Source organism: Phalaenopsis equestris, unplaced genomic scaffold, assembly GCF_001263595.1.
Source record: "Phalaenopsis equestris unplaced genomic scaffold, ASM126359v1 Scaffold000595, whole genome shotgun sequence".
NCBI lineage: Eukaryota > Viridiplantae > Streptophyta > Magnoliopsida > Asparagales > Orchidaceae > Phalaenopsis > Phalaenopsis equestris.
Window position 1 is genome coordinate 519284 of NW_018165035.1, and position 23520 is coordinate 542803.

The 23520-nt window shown below is 37.0% G+C and overlaps 2 protein-coding genes across 2 annotated transcripts; one reads left to right on the forward strand and one right to left on the reverse strand.

Annotated features, from left to right (window-relative positions):
* Positions 1 to 985: 985 nt before the first annotated feature.
* On the forward strand, positions 986 to 14790 carry LOC110029567 (protein FAR1-RELATED SEQUENCE 5-like; the record flags this gene model as incomplete). Its single annotated transcript, XM_020731917.1, is given in 5 exon segments — positions 986 to 1015; positions 11303 to 13504; positions 13614 to 13778; positions 14110 to 14205; positions 14297 to 14790. Coding segments are annotated over 4 exon segments (2517 nt in total). The 3' UTR covers positions 14351 to 14790.
* A 3218-nt stretch (positions 14791 to 18008) lies between these two features.
* On the reverse strand, positions 18009 to 22735 carry LOC110029576 (putative chloride channel-like protein CLC-g). Its single transcript, XM_020731925.1, has 7 exons — positions 22416 to 22735; positions 22125 to 22328; positions 21869 to 22046; positions 21212 to 21474; positions 19590 to 19859; positions 18340 to 19462; positions 18009 to 18199 (listed from the first exon to the last, which is right to left on the reverse strand). Exons 1-7 carry the CDS (start codon positions 22529 to 22531, stop codon positions 18074 to 18076), a joined length of 2280 nt encoding a protein of 759 aa, XP_020587584.1. The 5' UTR covers positions 22532 to 22735; the 3' UTR covers positions 18009 to 18073.
* Positions 22736 to 23520: the final 785 nt, after the last annotated feature.

Consider the following 23520-nt stretch of genomic DNA (forward strand, 5'->3'; position numbering starts at 1 on the left):
AAAAGCCAATAGACAATTGATGTTCCTAGTTTATCGTCATCTAATGTCAATATTAACGTCATTTAACATTTAATGTTCACCACTAACATCAGATATACATTTTATTAAAAGGCATCATTTGAAGTCAACTAAAAACATCTAGTGATAATTAACAGTATGCTCGATCATTCTTCTTATAAGATGGTTAACCAATAATGAAGAAGATGGTCATCAAATGTTAGTGGTAAACATTTGTTGACTATTGGTAGGAATCGTATGACATTAGATTAAGAACATTAAGCGTTGAATGACAATTAGTGCTTTACTCATGCTACAAAAGGTATAATATAGTATATAGCATTTGTAGTAACATTATGTCTAAGTTTTAAATTGGCCGTTCTCTAATATTGCTAATGTTCAATGTTCGTGAACTATTAAACATTTGTCACTTGACTTCTGTCTTCTCTGTAATAGGGAGCATGACTAACTATATTGCCTATCAGGGCATATATTTGATTCTGACATCAACTTGCTTCTAATGCCGATCAAATGATTACCACTTCAGGAAAAAAAAAAGAAGAAAATGATTAAGATGATCAATCAACATCACTTGTAACAAATTAGAACCCTTAGGGTTGCTACTTTCACCATGGATAATACATAAATCTAATTTTTATTTACTTATTTGTTTCTATACCATTAAATATTTGACTTATTTCAATCAAATCAAATTTAATATTTAATTATTTATGTTTTTGTAAGGCTTTTATTCAACCATAAAATGATTTTTTTTTTCTATCTCACAAATACCTAAATGTGTAATAATAATTTATTTTATTTTTTTTATTTCTAAGAAAAAAAGAGTGCATAAAAGTTTTATTATTATTATTACTTTTTAACCAAAATCCGCCCCCAGATCCGTCACCGGAGTTTCTCCCGCAGACCCGACACTTCTTCCTCTCTCATCGGCCATCCGCTCGCCGCCTCCTCTGCCACGTCTGCCACGCGCCGCCTCCTCTGTCTCCTCTGCCACCAGGTCAGTTTCCTGTCTTTCTCATCTTCGTATCTTTCCATCATACTATTTAGTGCATTCTCGAAGGTTGACGAGGAATATAATTTGTTCTGTTCAACATTCGGCAACAATCTTCTCTGTGCAAGCTCATTGCTTTCACCTTTTCGAGCTTCTCGATTGGGAGAATTCCATGTTTTCGCCCGTTTTCGCTTATGCGATCGGTAGGTAGAAAACGATGTTTCGAGGGTTTTCGGTATTCCGGCATTATAGCAAACTAGGAGGAAACAATTTTTACCTCTTTTTTGGCGGAATTTGAGAGGGGGTTATTTTGCCATTAGGATGAGGTCTTTGGCTAGTTGATTTTTTGGTTCTCTCTCTGGCTAGGCGAACTAATGGGCTGTGTGAATAAGTAGGATTTTGTGAATTCTGCAAATCCAAATTTTGTAAACCTTGATATTAGGGCTGTGAATCTGGCTCAAAGATCATTAATCGCTCGAAGATTTATTCAAATTTGCCAAGCTGCGAGCCAAAATTTTGGATTGAATTTTTTTCGAGGCGATTTTGAGCTGACAGCTCGGCTCGAAATCTGATCGTTTACAACATAGGGCTGTGAATTTAGCAAATTTAGCCCAAAGATCATTAATCCCTCAAAAATTGATTTGAATTTTGGCTCGGATCAAGATCGGATTGAAATAAACGAGCCGAGCAACGAGCCAAAATTTTGGATCAAATTTTTTTCAAGCCGAATTTAAGCCGACCCCAACTCGGTTCGAAATCGGATCGTTAACAGCCCTACTTGAGAGGATTAAACCTGAAAATTGTTTTTCATGATAACTGTTAATTTTTGTTAAATCCTGATAAAATGCTTGCCAATTATGCAAGATTTAAGATTTGTGAGATGAAGATATCTGTAGATCAGTTTTTTTTTTAATTGTTAAACTCAACTAATCCTGTTTCAAATATTAACTAGTATGGAACGAGATTTATCCAAATAATAAGTTTTAAAGTCCCCAAAGTAGATTTATCCAAATAGCAAACGATCCCTAACTTCATACCAGTTTTAAGTTTCCACAAATTTTTTTTAAGCCAGTAATTGGCATGTTGAATAATTGCTCAGTGGGCTTTTAGCCAACTGTTTCTCTCTTGCACTTCAGAAACCATGTGATTTTCTATTTCTTTCTTGAAAGCCTGAACAAGGCAACTTGAACATTTGTTTGCCACGATTGTTATTTCTCTAAGTTTTCTTTTTTTTGAACTAATAAATGCTTTGGGTTACTGTTTTGTTTTTGGAACTGGCATGAAGTTCTAGTCAACCATTTGTGATGCATTATATTTCTTCTTAAGTTGATAATCTGACAATTTAAATTTTCGCTTGATATTCTTTTCGAAATGCTAACTAGGAGCTTAAGGTGGCTATATCGAAATATTTGGGAATCATGTTTGGGATATTCACATGTGCATAGGTTTATATTGATACTCATGTTTAGAGTTTAATTTTAGTAGAAATCTACTTTGGACGATTAGATGATCATGACAAGATTATGGGCTGTTGGATAGCAGAAATTTCATCATCTCTTTATTAATTTGATTTTGGCCATCATAAAAATGTTGTCACTTTATCATATAAAGACAAATTGTCAATCCTCATTTAGGCAAATTGATAACTACTCTTTTATTCTATTTAATTTTAACTTTTTTTATTTTTATTTTTAAGCTTTATATGTTGTTGTGAATAGGAAATTTTATTTACGCTTTTATATTGAGTGACCTCAACATGTCAATCTTTATGGACTGTCTTCTATTAGAAAACCTTACTGGGGAAATTATATTCACTATTATAAATGAGATACCTCCGAAGTTTTTTATAATAACTTAATGATTTCACAACCTATGTTGGAGCTTAGTACCATACTGTGGCATTACCTTTTGTGCCTTACTATTAGTTCTACATATATTTGGATAAACATATTTTTGTAGGTGGAAGTGCCTACTAGGATTAGTACATTAAACATAGAAAGCAATATTAAAGAGACCAAACAACATAAGAAAACACTAAAATTTATATGTTTTTCCCAAGCAAGTCTACATCTTCAAGAGAAGATATAAAGGATCTGATCCATCATAGAGAAGAGCATGAGGAGATAGTCATTTTCAAATTTAAGGACACGAAATCTCACCATAGAAGGGAATTTCTAAATTTCTAAAATCAAACAGAAGAGAGATGATAGAAAAAAAAGGGCACATTGCGCCCAATTCTTTTGGATTTACCCATCTCAAACCAAAAATTTCATATTTACAAACACCATATGAAAAATAGCACTCATTATCTCCTTTTAATAGTCAAATCCATCTTTTCATCCATATGTAAAGTGTTATATGTGTAAAAATGAAACTTTAGGTGTGAGATACGTAAATCCATAAGAATTGTGTGTTGTGCATGTAATTTTCCCAAAAAAATAAAAAATACTAATACCATAAGCTCTCCACTTCAATGTTCCTTAGAAGGTGTTCTTCTTGCATTTTTTATGAAATCTTCACAACATTTTTTGTTTGCTATTGTGCTTGCACCACATAGAGGAAGTGGGCCACAATCAGAATTTTGCTCTTATTTTTCTATTTATCTTTCTCCCTGCTTTGTACTAACCTCTTAATTCGCTTAATTCTTAGTGGAAACTTATCTTTTTTCATATTCTAGTGATCAACGCAATAATAGGACATTAAACACACACACACACGCACACGCACACATGGTGGTTCCTATTTTCAATGCATTACTAGGAGTTCATCCAAAAAGCTAAATTTTGTACCAAACTTCTAAGTTTGATTTTATCTGAATAACAAAAGGAAGAGTGTTTGTTTTGGTGGGAGCGATGTTATAGTCTTGTTTAGTGCTATGTTTCAAACTCTTGAATAATATCTGGTTTATTTATTTGCAATCTAGCAGTTTTTTATGTCGTTGTACACATTTTACTTGCATCCAAAATCTTTTTTACCCTCTTTATAGCTGAATCGATTTGTCCGCCATGTTTGGGTTTAAAACGATTCCACAGTTTGATAAAATCCTATCAAATGTAAATCAGGTTGGTTTGGACATCGCTCTAATAAATTGGTTTGCAGAGAATATTGATCACCCATATTATTTTTATCTTATTTTCCAATTTTAAGTTTTTTGTTACAACCATCCCATTGTATTTGAGGGAGAGAAGTTGATCCACTTTTGCTTTTAGTTTTACTTCCCCATTGTTTTCAAATGATATGAAAGATACTTATCCCCACCTTCATTAATTTTTGTCATCTAATCTCATGAGAATTTGATACGCCTGCTGTTACGTTAGTCCAGGAGAGACCGACTTGGACCGAAGCCGCCCAACCTGACATACTGGTCCAGGCAAACCAGCCGGCCCAGCTGAAAGAGAGACGATTTTAACTCCCTTGTGGGGCCCGATCAATCTCTAATCACGTATACTAGGAGGGAAAGTAAGAGGGGTTTTGGGGGAAAGTTTGAAGGAGTCTTAAGGGGTATATATGAGAGTTAAGTAGCTAAGGTTTGTTTTATGTTTTGTTTTCTACAGCTTTTTCTTTTGTAGTCTTGTTCCTAGCAACATCTAGGGTTTGTGAAGAGACGATCTACTTCTTGAATTGTGGATTACCCTGGCATGTTGCTCATTTGCTTTAGTATTAATCGATTAGCCCTAATTTGGGTTTCTTACCACCTAATTCTGGCAATTTGTTCACTGATTTTGGCTCCGGTTCACATCTAATTTGTATCAGAGCATGATTTTGAAGAAATGACATCAAGGAAAGTTGATACTTCAGAAGAGAGTTTGGAAGGAGACATAGGGCAACTTAAATTCGGGATAGAGGAAAGGTTTTCTTCTATTAAAAACCGATTAGAGAACTTGAAGAAGATGATAAGGAAGTTTATTGAGATGCAATCCAAGACCCGTCGGTGTCTCAATACGCAAATCCCAATTGAGGGTTGACTGAAGAATCTATGGCCAGATCAAAAGGAAAAGAGATAGTATACGAGGAACATGAGGAGGAAAACATCCACTATAAAGAACTCCCCCCTAGAACTTTGATGAGGGGTGGATTAAAGATTTCAGATGGAGGGGGTTGGGTTGAAACATGGAGGAGGGTTGTATAAGAGGTTGGCAGTAGCACGAAGAGGAAATTAGAAAAATTGGAATGAGGTGTGGCTATGATCAAAGGAGGGAGTTTTATTTTAGATACATGAGGGGAAATGCTGGAGAGAGAAGAAGTTTGGGTGGTGATGCTAGGTTTAGGAAGTTGAACATGGGTGGGTGTATCAAATAGGGCAATACTTCATGGTGAATGGGCTAATGGGGAGGAGAAGCTCATGAAGGCATGATTATGTTTGGAGGGAAAAACTCTAGCATTGTTTCAGTAGAGGGATGCTAGATATCTGATCTGTTAATAGAGGAAATTTAAGGATTGCTTATTGGAATGTTTTCGAGTCATTCAGGCAGGAGACCTACAGGAGAAATTTTATGTCTTGACTCAGGAGGAGACTATCATAGAATATAGAGAGAGACTTGAGCTATTATCGAGACGCTTGATATACGAACAACACTCAGACTATTGATACTGAAGGGATTGAGGGAAATGATGGAACCCAGATGATGGAAGATAAGAACCAGATGAAGAAAACCTGCAAAAGTGGCATCACAGGAGAATTTCATAAGAGTACCTTGAGGATCATAACACTGAGAACCCAGACGGTGTCATTTCAGATGGTGGCACCAAAGGAAAGGAATACGGGAGCCCATTATGGGTTTAACTTCAAGAACATCATAGAGGAAGAGGTGTAGGGCAAGTGAGCAAATGAATTATGCTTCCAATGTGATGAGAAGCATACCCTAGGCCACCTGTGCAAGGATAGCACACTCCAGGTTTTTTTAGTTTTTGAGACGGGAGGCAGGTAGTGAGGAGTCAAAGGAAGAAACGATGGAGAGATAAGAGCACTTACACTTTGATGCAGCGAAGGTGTCCCTCAACTCTGTGGTGGGATTAATCCAAGTCGCATCATGAATGTGAGGGAACATATTAGGGAATAATCAATGTTGGTATTGGTGGATAGTGGGGGCACTCACAATTTATTCTCAAATCGGGTCATTAACTAACTGGGATTGAAGTTGGTAGCTCTGGGAAGCTTTGGAGTCATGATGGGGATAGGGAAGGTGGAAAGAAGTCGGGGAATTTATTGGGGATTAGTATTGACAGTATAGGTCCTATAGGTGGTGGACTATCTTCCCTTGGACTTAGGAAACACTGATGTGATTTTGAGGACGAAGATGCTGCAAACAATTGGGGAGACAATGGTAGATTGGAAATCCTTGACTATGGAGATTAGGATGGAGGGAAGGAAGGTGGTGGTGAGAGGAGATGCTTGCCTATGCAGAACTATGGTCTTGCTCAATACCATGGTCAAGATGACGTCTTGAGTGAGTATGGGCTGTTTGTTGGAGTTGCAGAATATAGAGGAGATTCGGGTGGCGCTATAGTCAGTAGATTTTCTCGAGTGTGTTCATTAGTTTCTTTAGTAGTTTTCTAATCTATTTCAACAACCTAGCATAGGGAGCATGAGCATACCATTACATTGAGGGAAGGAGTTCTCCCTATCAGTGTCAGAGCATACCGATATCCTCAGATTTAGTAGGATGAGATAGAGAAATTGATCCTAGAGATGTTTGAAGTGGGTTTATCAAACCTAGTGTGAGCTATGAGTTTTTGATGATTTCATTTAGCCTTATCAATGCTCCGACCACATTTCAATCTCTCATGAACAGGAGTTTTCAGCCTTACCTCAGGAAGTTCGTCCTAAATTTTTTATATAACATCCCGATCTACAGTCATACAAAGACAAAACATATGAGACACTTGAGGACTGCATTGGAGATGTTGAGAAAGCACTAACTATATGCCAACTTGAAACGTTTTTTTGCACATTGACAAGTAGAGTTCCTAGGGTGTGTGGTGACCAAAGCAGTGGTAACAGCAGATAAATCCAAGATTGAGGCTATTTTGGATTAGCCTTTGCCGATGAGCTTGAATGAATTAAGAGGTTTCTTAGGCCTCACTGGTCATTATCTGAAATTTCTGGGAGGGTATGACACAATCGCATGACCATTGATGGAGCAACTGAAGAAAGACAGATTTGAGTGTGTGTGTGTGCGGGGGGGGGGGGGGGGGGGGGGGGGTAAGCAGTAACACAAACCTTCAAACAGTTGAAGAGAGACATAACCAGTGTTTCAGTATCAGCACTTCTAGACTTGAGAAAGCTATTTGTGGTAGAGATGGATGTGGTAAAGTATGGATTGGTAGCAGTACTAATGCTGGACCGACAATCTTTTTTCCTATTTCATTATGAGTGGGAATTGATGGTTGTTGTTTTGGCCATTCAGAAGTGGTACCCTTATATGTTGGGGTGACACTTTATAGTCATGATAGATCAGATGAGCTTGAAGCATCTGTTGGAGCAAAGGATGGTGATTAAGGAGCAACAGAGGTGGCTATCCAAGTTACTTGGATATGAGTTTGAGATCCAGTATCCCTCGAATTGGAGAATAAAGCCATGGATGCACTATCGAGGAAGGTGGAGACCTCCAGTTGACATCTTTATCAATACCCCTTGTCTTAGATTGAGATGTCTTGAGGCGGGAGAGCAAGCAGGATGAAGGGCTGAGGAAGATCAGGGCAGAGTTGTTATAAGATCTGAACAATCATCTAGGATACAGATTGAGGGGTCGACAACTACTCTACCATGGTTGTTTCATGTTACTGAGGGGATTTGAGTACATCCCCAAACTGTTGCGAGAGTTTGACTGAAGCGCAATTGGACAGGCACTCAGGGTTACATAAGATATACAGTCAACTATCGATCAAGATGTACTGGGTGGGGATACGCAGAGATGTAGAGGACATGGTGGCTAGATGTGATATGTGCCAACATCACACCTATTTGACTATAGCACTAGGAGGGTTACTGCCCCTATCCTTACCTATGAAGGTTTGTGAGGAGGTGACAATGAATTTTATAGAGGGTTTTTCACAATTTGAGGGGTTAAATTGATATTTTTGGTAGTGGACACTTGAGCAAGTATGTACATTTCATTCCTTCAAGACACTCTTACATTGATATCTTAGTTGCCACAGTGTTTATACTGAAAGTGGTTTGTTTGCATGGTGTTTCGAAATCTATTGTATCAGATAAGGACAAGGTGTTCCTCAGCCATTTATGGAAGGAGCTGTACAGGTTATAATGGACAGTCCTAAAGGAGAATACAACATATCATCTCTAGATGGATGGTCAAACGGAGATGGTCAACATGATTGTGGAGATGTATTTGCGCTATTTTGTATTAGATACGCCAAAGGCTTGGGCAAGATGGTTTGATTTGGCTAAGTATCGGTACAATACTTCGTAACATACTATGACATGGACTACCCTTTTCAGGATTTTGTATAGGCCGGATCTACTTCACCTGATACACTTTGGGCATGACACTACACCACTATCTAGAGTAGAGTAGTACTTGGAGGAGAGGGACATAATATTGGTAGAGTTTAAAGGACATTTACTAAGAGCGCAACAGATCATGAAGATGAAGGTTGTTGGGCATAGGAGGGAGATAGAATTCAAACTGTAGGACATAGTTTAATTGAAGCTGAAACCTTACTGTCAAAAGACATTGACCAAGAAGAGGATTGAAAAACTTTCTCCATGATACTTTTGACCTTATGAGATTTACAACACATATTAGGGTAGTGGCATACCACTCGAGGCTACCAGCATCATCATCATTGCATTAAGTCTTTCATGTATCACAGCTGAGGCATACTATTGGTGATCACATGCCCTCATCTTCACTACCACCGGCGTTGACAGAGGACATGGAGATGTTTTTGGAACCTTTGGAGGTCGAAAAGGTTCACCGAAGAGTGGTTGTATCAAAGGAGGTACTGATTAAGTGAAATGATCAGCCAGATAATGAAACGACGTAGGAGTACAAGGTAATCCAAAAGTAATTTCCATCATTCCACCTTGAGGACATGGTGCTTCTTTGGAAGGGGAGTATTGATACGCTTGATGTTATGTTGCTCTAGGAGGAACCGACTTTGACTGAAGCCGCCCAGTCGGACCTGTCAGCCTTGGCAAACTGGCTGGCCTAGCTGAAATGGTCTGAACCCTCTTGTCACGAAGAGGACTATTTCAACCCTCGAGTGGGATTTGATTAGCCGCTAATCATGCATACAAGGAGGGGAAAGGGGGTTTTGGGTGGGAAAGTCTGAAGGGGTCTTAAGGGGTATTTATGAGGGCTAATTAGCTAGGGTTTGTTTTATGTTTTATTTCATTCAGCTTTTGCTTTTGTCATCTTGTTCCTATCAGCGTATAGGATTTTTGGAGAGACGATCTACCTCTCGAATTGTAGATCACCCTTGTATCTTGCTTATTTCCTTTGGTATTAATCAATTAGCCCTAATTTGGGTTTCTTCCCACCTAATACTTGCAAGTTTGCTGATTTTGGCTCTGGTTTGTATCATAGTCAATGTAGAATCTTTGTTGTACTAAAAACCATCAATGTAGGAAACTCCCATTACCATGTTCTTTTAGGGCATTTGTAGCTTAGTAACTCAAATGGACACTTTAATTCTAGTTGTCCGCTCCATAGTTTGAAATTTTGATTTCTTACTTTGAATGAAAGGGGTGGCTCATTCCATTCTCCATTTTTACCTTAGAGTGACTTTCATGTTGTTTTAAAATACGCCTTTATCCCACCCTAAGTACGACCGGTGCCCTTCTTTCTGCCATCCATCAATTGCTTCTGTAAGGTGGGATTCAAATGGCAAAAAATATAAGGGCATTTACATACATACTACATAATTCCTATAAATTTTCATATCTAGCATCTAAACTTTGCCTTTTACATTGGTACTTTCATATCACATAAAAATATCACTATTTTGACGTAAAAAAAATGAAATACAGTTCTTCAGGCATAGATAAGGTGGTATTTATGTAAAAATTGAAGTTTAGGTGTTGGTTATGTAAATACATAGGAATTGAGTGGTATTTATGTAAATTTCCAAAATATAAATGGTCGAGGCCTAATGGCATTACTAAGTGTTAAATTTGAGTGTGCACATCAACGTGAGACTCTAATTGTAATTTAGGACAGAAGAGTTGCTTAAGAACTTTTAATTTATTTATGACACAATTCACCTACAATATAATTTGCACTCGGGGTCAGGGATCCCATATAATTTCTCTAATGTAAAGAAAAATCTATTATCCATTCTGAAAATAATACAGGATAAAGTGGACGGCATGATTATCCTTTAAATGATTGGTCCATGAAAAGTTGCATTTTTCTATTAATTTTGTCAGTACAAAAAGTTCTCTTTGTGATTTTCTTTAGGTTAAAAAAAAATCAAGATTGCTGGAAAATATATGAAAATATTAGGCACTAGTAAGGTATTTTGCCATCACTAGGCATTTTAGCTTATGGCATGGATGGTATGATAATGGTACAACGCATTCTTACAAAAGTTATCTGAGCAGATTCCAGTTCCTGAATTATTGTAACTTATTGTTTATTTGCTAATAAAATGACTGTGAGGTAAATGAACTTCGTTGATTTAGCTTTTGTACTGTTCTTTCTGTATCTAGTATGCATAGGGTACTCTAATTTAATTTAATATGTTTTTTACCCTCTGGTAATCTTCCACTTACAAGCCATTCTCTGCATTTCTTTGTTTTAAATATCTTTTTCACTCCACCATAGTGCATATGGTTGAATGATTTATACGTTGTTTTAAACAACGTATTCAATTTTCTGCTTAGCACCTCTATTAACAGAATTCTTTCCTGATAGAATAGATACTTTAATGCCGAAGTCAAACTAGCCTTTCAAGTTCCAATGTCTTGCTAAACAGTTTTCAATGTCTTATTATACTGTAATTTGAACTTCGAATAGTATTTTATGCAGCCTTAGAAATTATGCAAGTTTCTTAACTCTTGTAATCTTTCACATTCCCCTAAGCTTTCAGTTTTTCGCCATCTTACTAAAGCAATTTGATGTGTTCATCTTTTTCTTCCACAATAAAGCCATGAAGTGGTTATCTGTTGGATTTTATGCAAGTCTGCTTCTGTAGATATTAATTGTTTCGTTGATATTCTTATAATTTGTTTTGATCGTTGTGTAATTTTCTTGGGGTGGTAGTGTGAAGCTTTCTGTTGCATGTATGAGTAGAATCTTTTTGTGATTGATGTTATGTCTTTTAACGTAGATGGCTCATGATTCTGGAGAACAATGCCCCACCGGTCTTAATGATTGCAGTAATGGTGATTTAGACCAAGTCGCAATTTGCTTTCCGGACGAATGGATTCCAAAGGTTGACATGGAGTTCGAAACAGAGCAGGAGGCATATGATTTTTACAACAGATACGCATTTGAGATGGGATTCTCAATCCGAAAGAGCTCCCGACACCTATTAAGGAAAGGAGGCGAAGTCAAGGACAGAACATTCTGTTGTTCTCGTGAAGGTATTCGTGGCAAAGATCGGCGAAAGGAGAACGTGCAAACTCCTCGTTACGAAACAAGATGTAATTGCAACGCAAAGTTGAAGATAAGCTTGCGGAATGGTAAATATTATGTTTTTCAATTCATACCAGAGCACAATCATGAGCTCGCAACACGCACTCAGGTCCATCGGTTGAGATCACATCGGCATATTATTCCTGCTCAGCCAGTCACAACTCTCGGGGTATCTTCGAAGCCCGCTTTCGATTTAATGTCTGCTGATGTTGACGGCCATGAAAATCTCGGCTTCATCCTTGATTTCGGAAATGATTTGCGGACCGAGCAGTCTATAACCATCAAAGGTGGAAATAGTGGAGGTGTTTTGGAGTATCTTAAAAAGATGCAACTTGAAGATCCAAAATTCTTTTACTCAGTTCAACTCGACAAGCTGCATACAACAACAAATGTCTTTTGGGCAGACTCGAGAATGATAGCTGATTATGAAAATTTTGGTGATGTTGTTTGCTTCGATATGACTTACGGAAGATTGAATATTGATAACGGGCTATTTGGCCTGCTTCTGGGTGTGAATAACCACAAACAACTTATTGTTTTTGGCGCTGCCTTGCTCCATGAAGAAACATTTGAGTCATTTAAATGGCTGTTTGATACATTTTTGAAGGCTATGTTAGGGAACAAACCAAAAACAGTTTTTACGGATGATAATATAGCAATGGCTAAAGCAATTAAGATTTGCCTGCCAGAGACAAATCATCGTTTATGTGTGTGGCAGATTGGTCAGAATATTTGCCAGCAGCTCAGTGAAGTTGTTAGAGATTATAAAAGTTTTGGTATTGATTTTAGTAGTTGTATTTATGATCATGATGAAGAAGCGACATTCCTAGACTCTTGGAATTCTATGCTTGTAAAGTATAAACTTTTTGGAAATGTTTGTCTTCACAGTTTATTTGAGAAGAGAGAGCAATGGGCTTTAGTATACGAGCGAAATGTATTTCAAGCAGGCTTGTGCAGTGCCCAAAGAACTGACACCATGATTAAGGAGCTTAAGAATTCTTTCAACGCAGATAACGATATATTAGCATTCTTTCAGCGCCTCGAAAGATTAGTCCAGGGTAGAAGATATGAAGAATTAAAAGCCGATATTGCAGCAAGCCAAAGCATGCCAAAACTGAAGTTCAATTTAGAAATTTTGAAGCATGCAGCAAGAATTTACACACCAGTTATATTCAAGATGTTCCAGGATGAAGTTCTGCAAACATGGAATTGCGATATGCACTTTTTTGGCGAGAATGGTTTCATTAGCACTCACAAGTTGAAAACTCATGGTAAAATACAGGAGCACACTGTTATTTTTGATTCTTCAAACGTTTCTGTCGAATGTAGCTGCAAGAATTTTGAGTTTATAGGGATCTTATGCACTCATGCTCTCAAAGTACTTGATTTTAAGAACATTAGGACGATTCCTGACTCATACTTACTAAAGAGGTGGATGAAGGATGCCAAGATGATGGGTGTAGCAGGTCCTTGTGCTCCATGTCTGGACCCAAAGATTGAGTTAAGAAGGCGCTATAAAGAGCTTTGTCGCCTATTTATTCAGGTGGCTGCAAAAGCTGCTGAGACTGAAGAAACCTATGCTATTGCAGTAGGCCAGGTTAGTAAACTCTTGCAGGAAGTAGAGAAGAGATTAAGAAGAAGATACAAGCCCGATCCTGAAGGAGAAAATACTGAACTTAATGGTCTGGATGTTGAATTAGGACAAACCATGGAGGGTGATGTATCAAGCAGAGAACAGATGCAGACACGAAAATTGAAAGGAATAGAGCAAACCACTAACAAAAAGAAGAAAAAGATTCGTCTTCCGCAGATTTCCGTTGGTGCTGCAGAGCAAAATTTATCTGATGTGCACCTAAACAATGATGTATATAATCCAACAAGTGACCCAGTACAGGTATTTACAGTAATTTTGTTTTTTTTTTTAATTTGAGTTCCTTGAAACAGGATATTTAGCTTAATTTTGATTAATGATATGTGTTAATGATATTTATCCTTTTGATCAGAGACATGCATCTTCTAGCATGGGAAGAGAAGCTCCTCAAGATAACTTTCGCCAGCACCCTGAAGCACAGAGCACAAATCTGTGGCTGGATTTGTCTCAGCCATCTAGTGTTGGTGTCCACACTAATCTTCTCGCCAACAATTTTCAGCTCCAACCTGTCCAAGCTGTAAGTTTAGTCTTCTAGTCTTATTATTGGCTAATAAATCAGATTTTTTGTTGCTGAAAAAACAAGTGGGTATTTACATACATCCACTCAATTCATATGAATTTACATTTCCAACGCCTAAGTTTAACTTCTTACATTTATAACACCCATATCTTTCATATCACATAAAAAATACCACTATTTTAACTTCTAAAAAGTGAAATACACCTCTTCATGCAAGCCGAAGGTGGTATGCATGTAAACACATAAGAATTGAGTGGTATGTATGTAAACCTTCTAAAAAACAATTCTTAAAACAAAGACATTATGCTGATTATTTTACCTTTTACAGAATTCTTTCAGTCCAGGCATTTACCAAATTCATCATGCTACCACTACCATTCCTCTTAACCAGCAAGGACACCTAAACATGCTTCAACAAATTGAAGTAAGCTTTTATCTTCCATCCAACGACAGAAAAATGTTAATGTCAAACTAAATCTTATAAAATAATGCTGAGAAACTTTGTTTGTACGCAGCCTCAAATCCACAGCTTAAGAAGACAACTTTTCTTAGGCTCTGCTGAAGGTTAAATCAGCATTTGCAATGTTGCCCTGCCTTCTTTGCCTTGGTTAATGGATTGGACCTTGCACATAATAGATTTTAACATTTTGAACGATGCTAATTAGGAACGAATAGAGAACGACGATTCTTAAGCAGTCGTGGATAAAACTAATGACGACGACGACGACGACGATGATGATGTGTTGTTTGGGTATTCAATGCTTATATAACTCTTAAGTAGAAGCTCTGACCCCTAATCCCAATCTTCCCATGTCAAGCTCAGATGCGTCATCTCTGCAAGTTTTCTTTTGAAGTTCAGAACTCCGCAGAGTCATTTTGTATCATATTTCCCTTTTAGATGTATACAGCTTAGGCCTATTGTTTTTAGTTGGATGTGAATTGTTAAAGAGAGGCAGGTGAGGTAATTTAAGCCATAGTGTACAGAGAAAATTAGTCTAATAATTGAATGCCTTGGCTGGATATTAATTGTTACTCATCATTTATTTTCTATTTGACTGCTTTAAGCTGGTTAACAATGATTTGTTTGGTTTGCTCGAAAAGAAATAGAGTAGATGAGAGGATTGCAGTGCTAACTAGGGGTTTAAACGAGCTAAACACGAGTGAGCTCAGGCTCAGCTCGTTTATATTTCGAGCTCAAAAAGTGTATTCGTGTTCGGCTCGTTTGCTTAGCGTGCCGAACATGAGCTGTTCACGAGTAAAGAGTCGTTTTGACAACCCTAATCCTTAAGTGGTATGTATGTATGCAAATTTCCCATTTTATTTCAAGTTCTCCTTTGTTTTATTCTCTATTGATATTATGCTCTTATGTTTATGAAATATTGTGCTCCACCATTTAATAATTAAGTTTATTTATATTAATTTAGAAATTATAATTATAATCTATGATACACAGACACATACTACTCATCAATATATATATATATATATATAGTATAATTGATGAGTAGAATGTCGAGCCGAAACGAGCCGAACACAAACGAACAAATCTTTGTTCATGTTCAGCTCGTTAACTTAGTGAACGAGCCAAACATGAGATGCTCGCGAACAACGACTCATTTTGCAGCCCTTTATGCTAATGCAATGCATTGCATTTGAAATAATTTAGAGTTGTCCGGTTCAATGTAAAGTAAATACAATATTTTGCATACTTTTGTCTGCTTTGAAGAGAAATAAATTATGATCGGTTTCCGCCACCAAATTTTAAATACATTGGAAATAAACTTTAGAGTGAACTCCAACTGAATTGGAAGATGTTGTCTGCTGAAGCATTTTGAGTGTGTTCTTTGCTTCATTAGAGAAATTATAGAAATGTTACATTTTATTGTGCATGATTTATCAGCTATGATATATCAAGAGATTTTAAATGACTATATTTTAAATAATAAGAAAATATTATTAATATAAAAATAGTTGAATTTTATTGTTTTAAATGGACAGGTTTTAAATATATTGATCTTTGAAAAAAGAATGAATGCTCTTTTTAAATAATTTAGGATATTATCTGTTTATGATATATTAATATGTTATTTAAGAGAACTATGTTGAAGGATTGCTGGTCACAAATCGAAGAAAAATTTGCGTGCGTAAGACGTACTCAGCGCTCCGTACTTCAGGGAGGTTTTTCAGAGGGTATTGGGGGGTTATATTCACGTTATATCCTCTGTAACATCCTTTTAACCTTCCTATAATCTACATGTACATTCTAGTAAATTTTGTGCTTCTGTTTTCATATATTTGTAGATTACAGATATGTTACAGATATATTTGTAGGTTACAGGTAGTTTACAATGAGGTTACATGTAGGTTACACGGAGGTTATAGGGGTTATAACACAGATACAACCCCCCAATATCCTCTGAATAACCTCTTTGACGTACGCAGCGCTGTGCACGTCTTCCGTACGCAATTTTTCCTCCACAAACCAAAGATATATTGAGTCGGAGGAAAAATTTTCTTGGGGCAATTACATATGTACCAACTATTTTCTTATATTTGCATATTTAATACTTAAATTTTATTTTTTATATTTATACAATCTAAATATTTCACATCACATAAAAAATATCACTATTTTAAATTTTAAAAGAAAACCATATTTTTTCATGTATAAATAATTTGGTATATATGTAAAAAATTCAAGTTTGGGTGTTAGATATGTAAATACATAGGAAGTGAGTGGTATGTATGTCTACTTTTAATAAATTATAATTAAAGTATTTGTGTTGATTATTTATCAATATATTTACATAAATATCCATAGAAGACAAATTTTACTATATGATTATAAGATGCCCTATCCTTCTAAACAAACCTTCAAGTAAATGGGAAACTTACATACATACCACATAATTTTAATGTATTTACAAATCTAATATCCAACAGCCAAAGTTTGACATTTGCAACATTTCGGTTTCATAAGTTTTACCACGAGCATTTCACTTCAAATAATTTAGAAATAGTGAGACTTTGGTCGTGACCTTAATGATTTGAGTGTTATACATATAAAAATAAAAATATGATGTTAGAAATAAAAATACATAAGATATCTATCGTATGCACCGTACATCACATCTTATGCACATACTGCTAAATTAAAAACGAATATAACAAACCACAGGCCGATTTCAAGCTGGAATAGAACCAAAATACTCAATTTGAGCCAGCTCTTTCAACTTTGAGCTGAATCGAGTCATTTTCGAGCTGGAACACATCCAAATAACTGAATTTGAGTCAGCTTATTTCGACTCCAAACCAAATCAAGCTTGATTCCATTTCAAGCTGAGCTAGCTCGAAATCAAACATAATGAGCCACGATCCTTGAGCCAATTTAAAGCCGGAACACACCCAAATAACTGAACTTGAGCCAGCTTCTTTCGACTCCAAACCAGATCAAGCTTGATTCCATTTCAAGCTGAGGAGCTGGCTCGAAATCAAACATAACGAGCCACGAGACACGAGCCAATTTTAAGCCGCACTCAATCCAACCAAGCCGATTTGGAGCTGACACAAACTCAATTTGAAATCGGATCGTTAATAGCCATATCTATACCGATGAACATAAATACAACCAAGTAAAAATTTGATCAAATTGACTGCTGAAAGTGTCTTACAGAACAGGACAAATCTTATCTGCATAATCCGCCCTCACTCTGTTTGCTAAAGACTATTAGAAGGCAGTTACTAAACCCAGAATTTCATTAATGATAATAATCCTAAGCTTACGTATTATATCAAATAGTACAACATAAAATAGGAATTACAAAAACAACCTTCCTTTTGACGCTGAAGGAGAAAAGAAAAAAAACATACAATAGTGAAGAGAGAGCCTTCTTTCAGATTCATCTAAACTGTCAGACAATCTGAACCTGCAAGTAGCAGAACAGATCCACTAAGAGAGTTCGAAAGAGTTATGGTTGGGCCTCTTCAATCTTTAAGCATAATGAAGATTCCTGTATGTTTCCAAAACTTGCTTGTTTTTTTAAAGATTGGTCTGAATTTACACACATACCACCCAATTCTTATGTATTTACATATCTAAACTTTGCTTTTATACATTTATACCGCCCAAATCATTTATATCACATAAAAAAAACTACTATTTTAACTTTTAAAAATGAAATATAGTTTCATAGATAGGTAAAGTGGCATATATGTAAAAATGGAGGTTTGGGACTTAGAAATGTAAATGCATAGGAATTAAGAGGTATATATGTAAATCTTCCTATAAGTTATCAGCAGATAGCTCTGGAAAATTCAGCAGACAGCTTTCTCCTCCTTCCCATCAGAAAAGGATGCAAACCAAGAACATGCTCGGGCATGAAATCATGCCTTGTTAATATCCCCACCACAGGCATCCTCTGCAGCACCGAAAAGAAACAGAAAATTAGCTATGCAAATCTATAACATGATTTTGAATCAAATATCAAAATCATGACTTTTAACAAAATTACTCGGGCAAATATGCAAAAAGATCAAATTTTGAGCGAAGAACTCTTACAGAATGGAGCTTTGGAATAACCAGAAGGTGTCTCAGACCGATTTCATGAAAAAGCACGCGAGCTTTCTCCAGAGACAACGTCTCGACAACAGTATAAGGCGAAGTATTCGTGCATGGATGCAGATCCACAAACATCTCCATCTCTTCATCTGTTAACACAATTTCATCAATACCATCAAGTCTGCCTGAGCTCCATTTCCCAAAATCATCAGCTGAGAAATGCTCAAAACTAGAAGCTGTATCAGAAGAAGAAAGAAAACATCTTTTCTTCAACAGCACTAGAAGGTGAGAGCGAAGAATCAAGCCGTGCAGTACAGGCGAATCCGAAGCCGGAGGTTTATCGATCACAGGAAATCCATTGTGAGTAGTTGTCTTCAAAATGTGAACTATGTTACCAACTTTTTCCACACCATTAAACATCTGTAAGGGACCTGTAACAACATCGCCAGCTCTAAGCTGCCTCATGTAGGAATGTGCATGTCTATGAAGAAAAGGAAATCCTTTTAGTTTGATAAGTATGTCGTAGATGTTCATATTAAAATAGTCTGCCACGGTTTTGGATATGAGAGTGACGAGCATCACCAGAGGAAGCAAGAGGAGATTATTCGTTAGTTCGAGAAGAATAACACTCGCGGAAACAGTCATTCGCATCGTCCCACTCAGAAAAGAGGCGGAACCAAGCACGGCGAAGAGGCCGTGATCGAGAGTTGAGTGCGAGCCCATGAGCATTCCGATAAGGCGTCCATAAGTTGCACCGATCAAAATGACTGGCATGAAAAGGCCAGAAGGAGCGACAAGGCCATAGCTCACAATTCCAAGAAAATAGGAGGTGACAAAGAAGAGAAAGATTGAGTACTTTCTGAAGGCTCTATCTGTGCCAGCACTGTAGAGATTTCTTATTGCGTCATCATTGGTGTTGAAGAATAAGCTAGCTAGATCATTGAAGTGATCCATGGTGCATTGAAACTTCTTAAAGTTTCCGGATCTTCCGATTGTTGGGCAAGCTTCAGATATGCCACCCGGGCATGCTCTACAAGATGCTAGCCATGGTAAGCCAAAGAGACAGCAAGAGGTGAAAATGGAGACACAGGCAGCAAGAAGAAACTTAAATGAGCGACCTTTCCTGCAAAAAGATTCATTCTTTTGCGTGTAAGACTGTTTTCGTGCTAACTGGTAAATCTAAATAACTATGATGGGGAAAAGAAAAAAAAAATCAATTTGGTGAGAGAAAAGATGAGAATGATTCGTACGCATTGATTCGAATGTAGAATCGAAGAACCTTGTCTAAGAGAAAATTGTACAAACTCCCAAGAATGCCTCCAATGACTCCTAGAACAATAACCGGAGGTAAGTCTACAAGATGATATGAAACAGTCTCTTCAGTCACATCAAACATTATAAGCCCTCCCTTTCCAAATAAGCCGCATTTGCCACTTCTGCAGAAATCAATAAGAGCCCTAAGCACAAAAACAACAACAGCTGTTGTGAAAAATGATCTCCATAGCAGTGTGGATCTCCACCTGAAATGATGAAATAAAAGGACCAAAAACAGCCATAAGTTATGCATACATGTTATCAAATGAATCAATAGTTGGTCAAAAACAACAAGAAAGTTCAGCAGAAATAAAGCTGTTAAGAAGCATTATTAAGTACAATGAAAACCTTTACATGAGTCATGGCACCACTTGTAGGGGCAATTCATACATCTTACTCCTACAACACATATAAGCTCACAAATAAAGTTGTTTTGCATTACCAAACCTTTAGTTTTTGTTGGGATTGAAGAATTGTGGAGAAAAAGAAATGTATTGTCAATAATTTATAATTTGATTATGAACTCCCAATCATTTATTTAAGCTTTTTAATTCTTTCACTTTCATTAGTTTCCACTAGAATTCCTAGAAATAAAAAACAGCCTTAATTTCATGAGCTCTCCTCCCATAAAAATCCTAAATGAGATTATCAGCTTGGGAACTAAAGCTGTTGTTTCACATGGAAAATGAAAAAAACGCTAGTTCAAAAACAAAAGCACGATGAAGAGGAATGTCCTCATAACAAAAAAGAGAATAATATTCCATCATGAAGGTGCAATGCAATTAATAGAATAACAGAAGTCAGTATTTCACTTTACACGAGGGTGACAAGCACAAAAATGATATTAAGCAAAATATATGCTATAATGCATGTACCAAAATATAAACCGAAGTATTTAAAAAAAAACAAAAAACACGAACTAAACTCAATGTAACAAACCGAACTCTCATCCATCAAAATATTGTCCACTTTGGCCTAATGGCCTCATGATTTTGTAAAAATATTGTCCACTTTGGCCTAATGGCCTCATGATTTTGTAATATTGGTTTTACTTCCAAGAAGATAACTCATCCCAAAAGTGCTCCCGCACGAGCACACTTAACATGGGAGTTTCCAATGAAATTCCAACAGTGACACAGGAAAATTCCTAGATGTTTAAGAGTTCAACTTCATTTTACTTAGAGGGTTTCAAGATCTAAACAAAATGTAACAACACAAACTCTCATCCATCAAAATATTGACCGCTTTGGCCTAATGACCTCATGATTTTGTCATATTGGTGTTACTTCCAGAAAGATCATTCATCACAGGAGTACTCCAGCACAAACACACTGAACTTTGGAGTTTTCAATGAAATTTCAGCAGTGACACAAAAAAATGCCTACATGTTTAGGAGTTTAGCTTCATTTCACTTGGAGGGTTGCACAAGCATGCTTAAATTTAGAGTTTTCAATGAAATTCCAACAGTGACACCAAAAGAAGTCCTAGTGTTTAAGAGTTTAGCTTTATTTTACTTGAACGGTTTCACACTAAACAAGACGACTAAAGCAGATTTTACCATGAACATAATGATTCAAGCACAAAAAGGACTCCGCCAATCGGTGCGCGGAAGGCGGCAGCAATTCCAGCTGCTGCTCCACATGTCACCACATCTCGCCGATCCCTATCGTTCTCGACACACCTAAGCCACCGCCATGTCGGCCGGAATTCGTGAGATCCTACCTGCCCCAGCAAAGAAGCAATGCATGCTGTGGTATGTACCATTGGACCTGCCTTACCCACATGGAGCGATGAGGATACAACACTGATGGAACCAGAAATCTGCATGGAAAGAAATACATCAAAGTCAATGCCCATTACTTCATGATTTTATTACTTGTTAATGCAAAGAAAAAAAGACTAATGGAAATAATGGCAAGAAAATTTCTTCAAAAGTAAGTCTTTTAATTTAGGCTGTTATTTCAAATTCAGCTGTTTCACAATTCAAATAATAATTTATCCATGTTATTTAAGTCCAAAGTTGATCAACCAACATCTAAATCATAAGAACCATCGCTCTTATAAAATAAATTTTACAACTATATAATATTGTTAAATGATTAACCATGTTATCCATAATGACAATGAACCAAAAAACTTCATAATGATCTGAATAAAACAAAAAACTTCTGTTACAAAATAGAATAATGGCGAGCAGAAGAGCTCAAAACTGCACCTTTATAACCAGAGTTCGAAATGAGAATATCTCCGGAGCATCAATGCCATTCAAATAAGCCTTCACCTCCGGTATCCCCGATCCCGCCGCCGCCGGCGCAATGTAGGCGGTTATGATCACCGCAAGCATCGTCAGCGCAAAATTCGAAGCTGCAAATACCCCAAACGCCCACAGATACCTACCAAATGCGCCGAATCAAGCCATTCAAATCAGTAAAAATAAGAAGATAACTCCGCGAAAATCAACCATCTCGTACCTATTGGCAAGCATCATGTTGGAAGTAACGACGAACTTGACGCCTGCGATGTTCTCAATAGCAAGGTTGATGAAAAACCCTACGCAGGCGGAGAAGATGCCGATTAGGAAGCAGAGTGCCCATTTGAGGAACAATTTCCGAAATATCTCAACTCGGCCATTACGCGCACGCCGATCCTGGTTCACCAGCACGCTCTCCGCGATCCTGCGCCGCACATTCGTTACTCAATTCATTGATCGGGAAAATAATAAAAATACAGGGGCAGGGAGGAGGAGGACATAGAAGGAGTACTCAAAGTCGAGGCTTTCGATAGGGCAGACACGTGAGCCGACGAGAGCGAGCTGTGAGGTTGATTTGTGCTCGACGAGGAGGGGCTCTGTTTCGTCGGCGGCGGCCTTGATCGCCATTGGAGAGGAGAAAAGGGCAGAAACGACGACACGCGAATCTTCTGGCTGGGCTACATAGTTGCGAGGGAGGAAGGTGGTACGGTACTGAGCGAAGTGGAGAAGTTGGGAGGAAGAAGGCTTCAAAGGTGTTGTCTTTGTCGTGTACCGGGAGCCGAGGGGAAACGGAAGCAACTGCCGGGACGGTTTTTTTAATGAAGGAAATGAAACGAGTTAGGTTGAGAAGGAATATGATTGCATCAATTGTCGTGCTGCTACTTCCTAAAAATCGGGCATTATAAAAACGGTTTTAAAAATAAAAAACAGATTTTTATGACGTCGAATAAAAAGTCAGTTGACTTAATATTTATTTATATTGATTTAGGATCAATTTTGATATTTAGTAAACCCAATAGATTAAAAATATAAATAAATGAGATTAATTTTTTGTTGTAGAAAATACATGGTGGAAAAAGAACAATTTTTATGTGTTAGTATTGTACAACGATTTAACATATATATAGATAAAGTGTTGAAAGAAAGAAGTCAAAAAAAATTTACATAAAAAGTTTTGAAAGAAAGAAAAATCATGGGGTCTTCATCCACTATTGTTGAGTGCTTGTAATTTGTGGCGATGGAGTAATATAGTCATAAGAAGAATAACCATGATAATTGTGGTTCAACAATCATCGTGCTCAGGAACCATGGGGAGCGTAGAACACCTTTAGTCTCCTCTTCTATGTCCAGTATAGGATTATGATACTAAAATATTATAAATATAAATATCAAATTTTAGGTGTTTGTGTTGGAAAAAAACATGTAGGCACATATCCCAAGACATATCGATTGAATGACTAATCATCCGTAGCTATCAACGACGGACGACTGTAAGACAACTAGTGAATCAGAAGCTGATGAAGAAAACCATAAAAGTAATGAACTTGACGGATCAGACGTTGATGAGCGTATCAAAGGACTTCGCCCCTCAGAATGACGATTGGTTTAATTCAGAC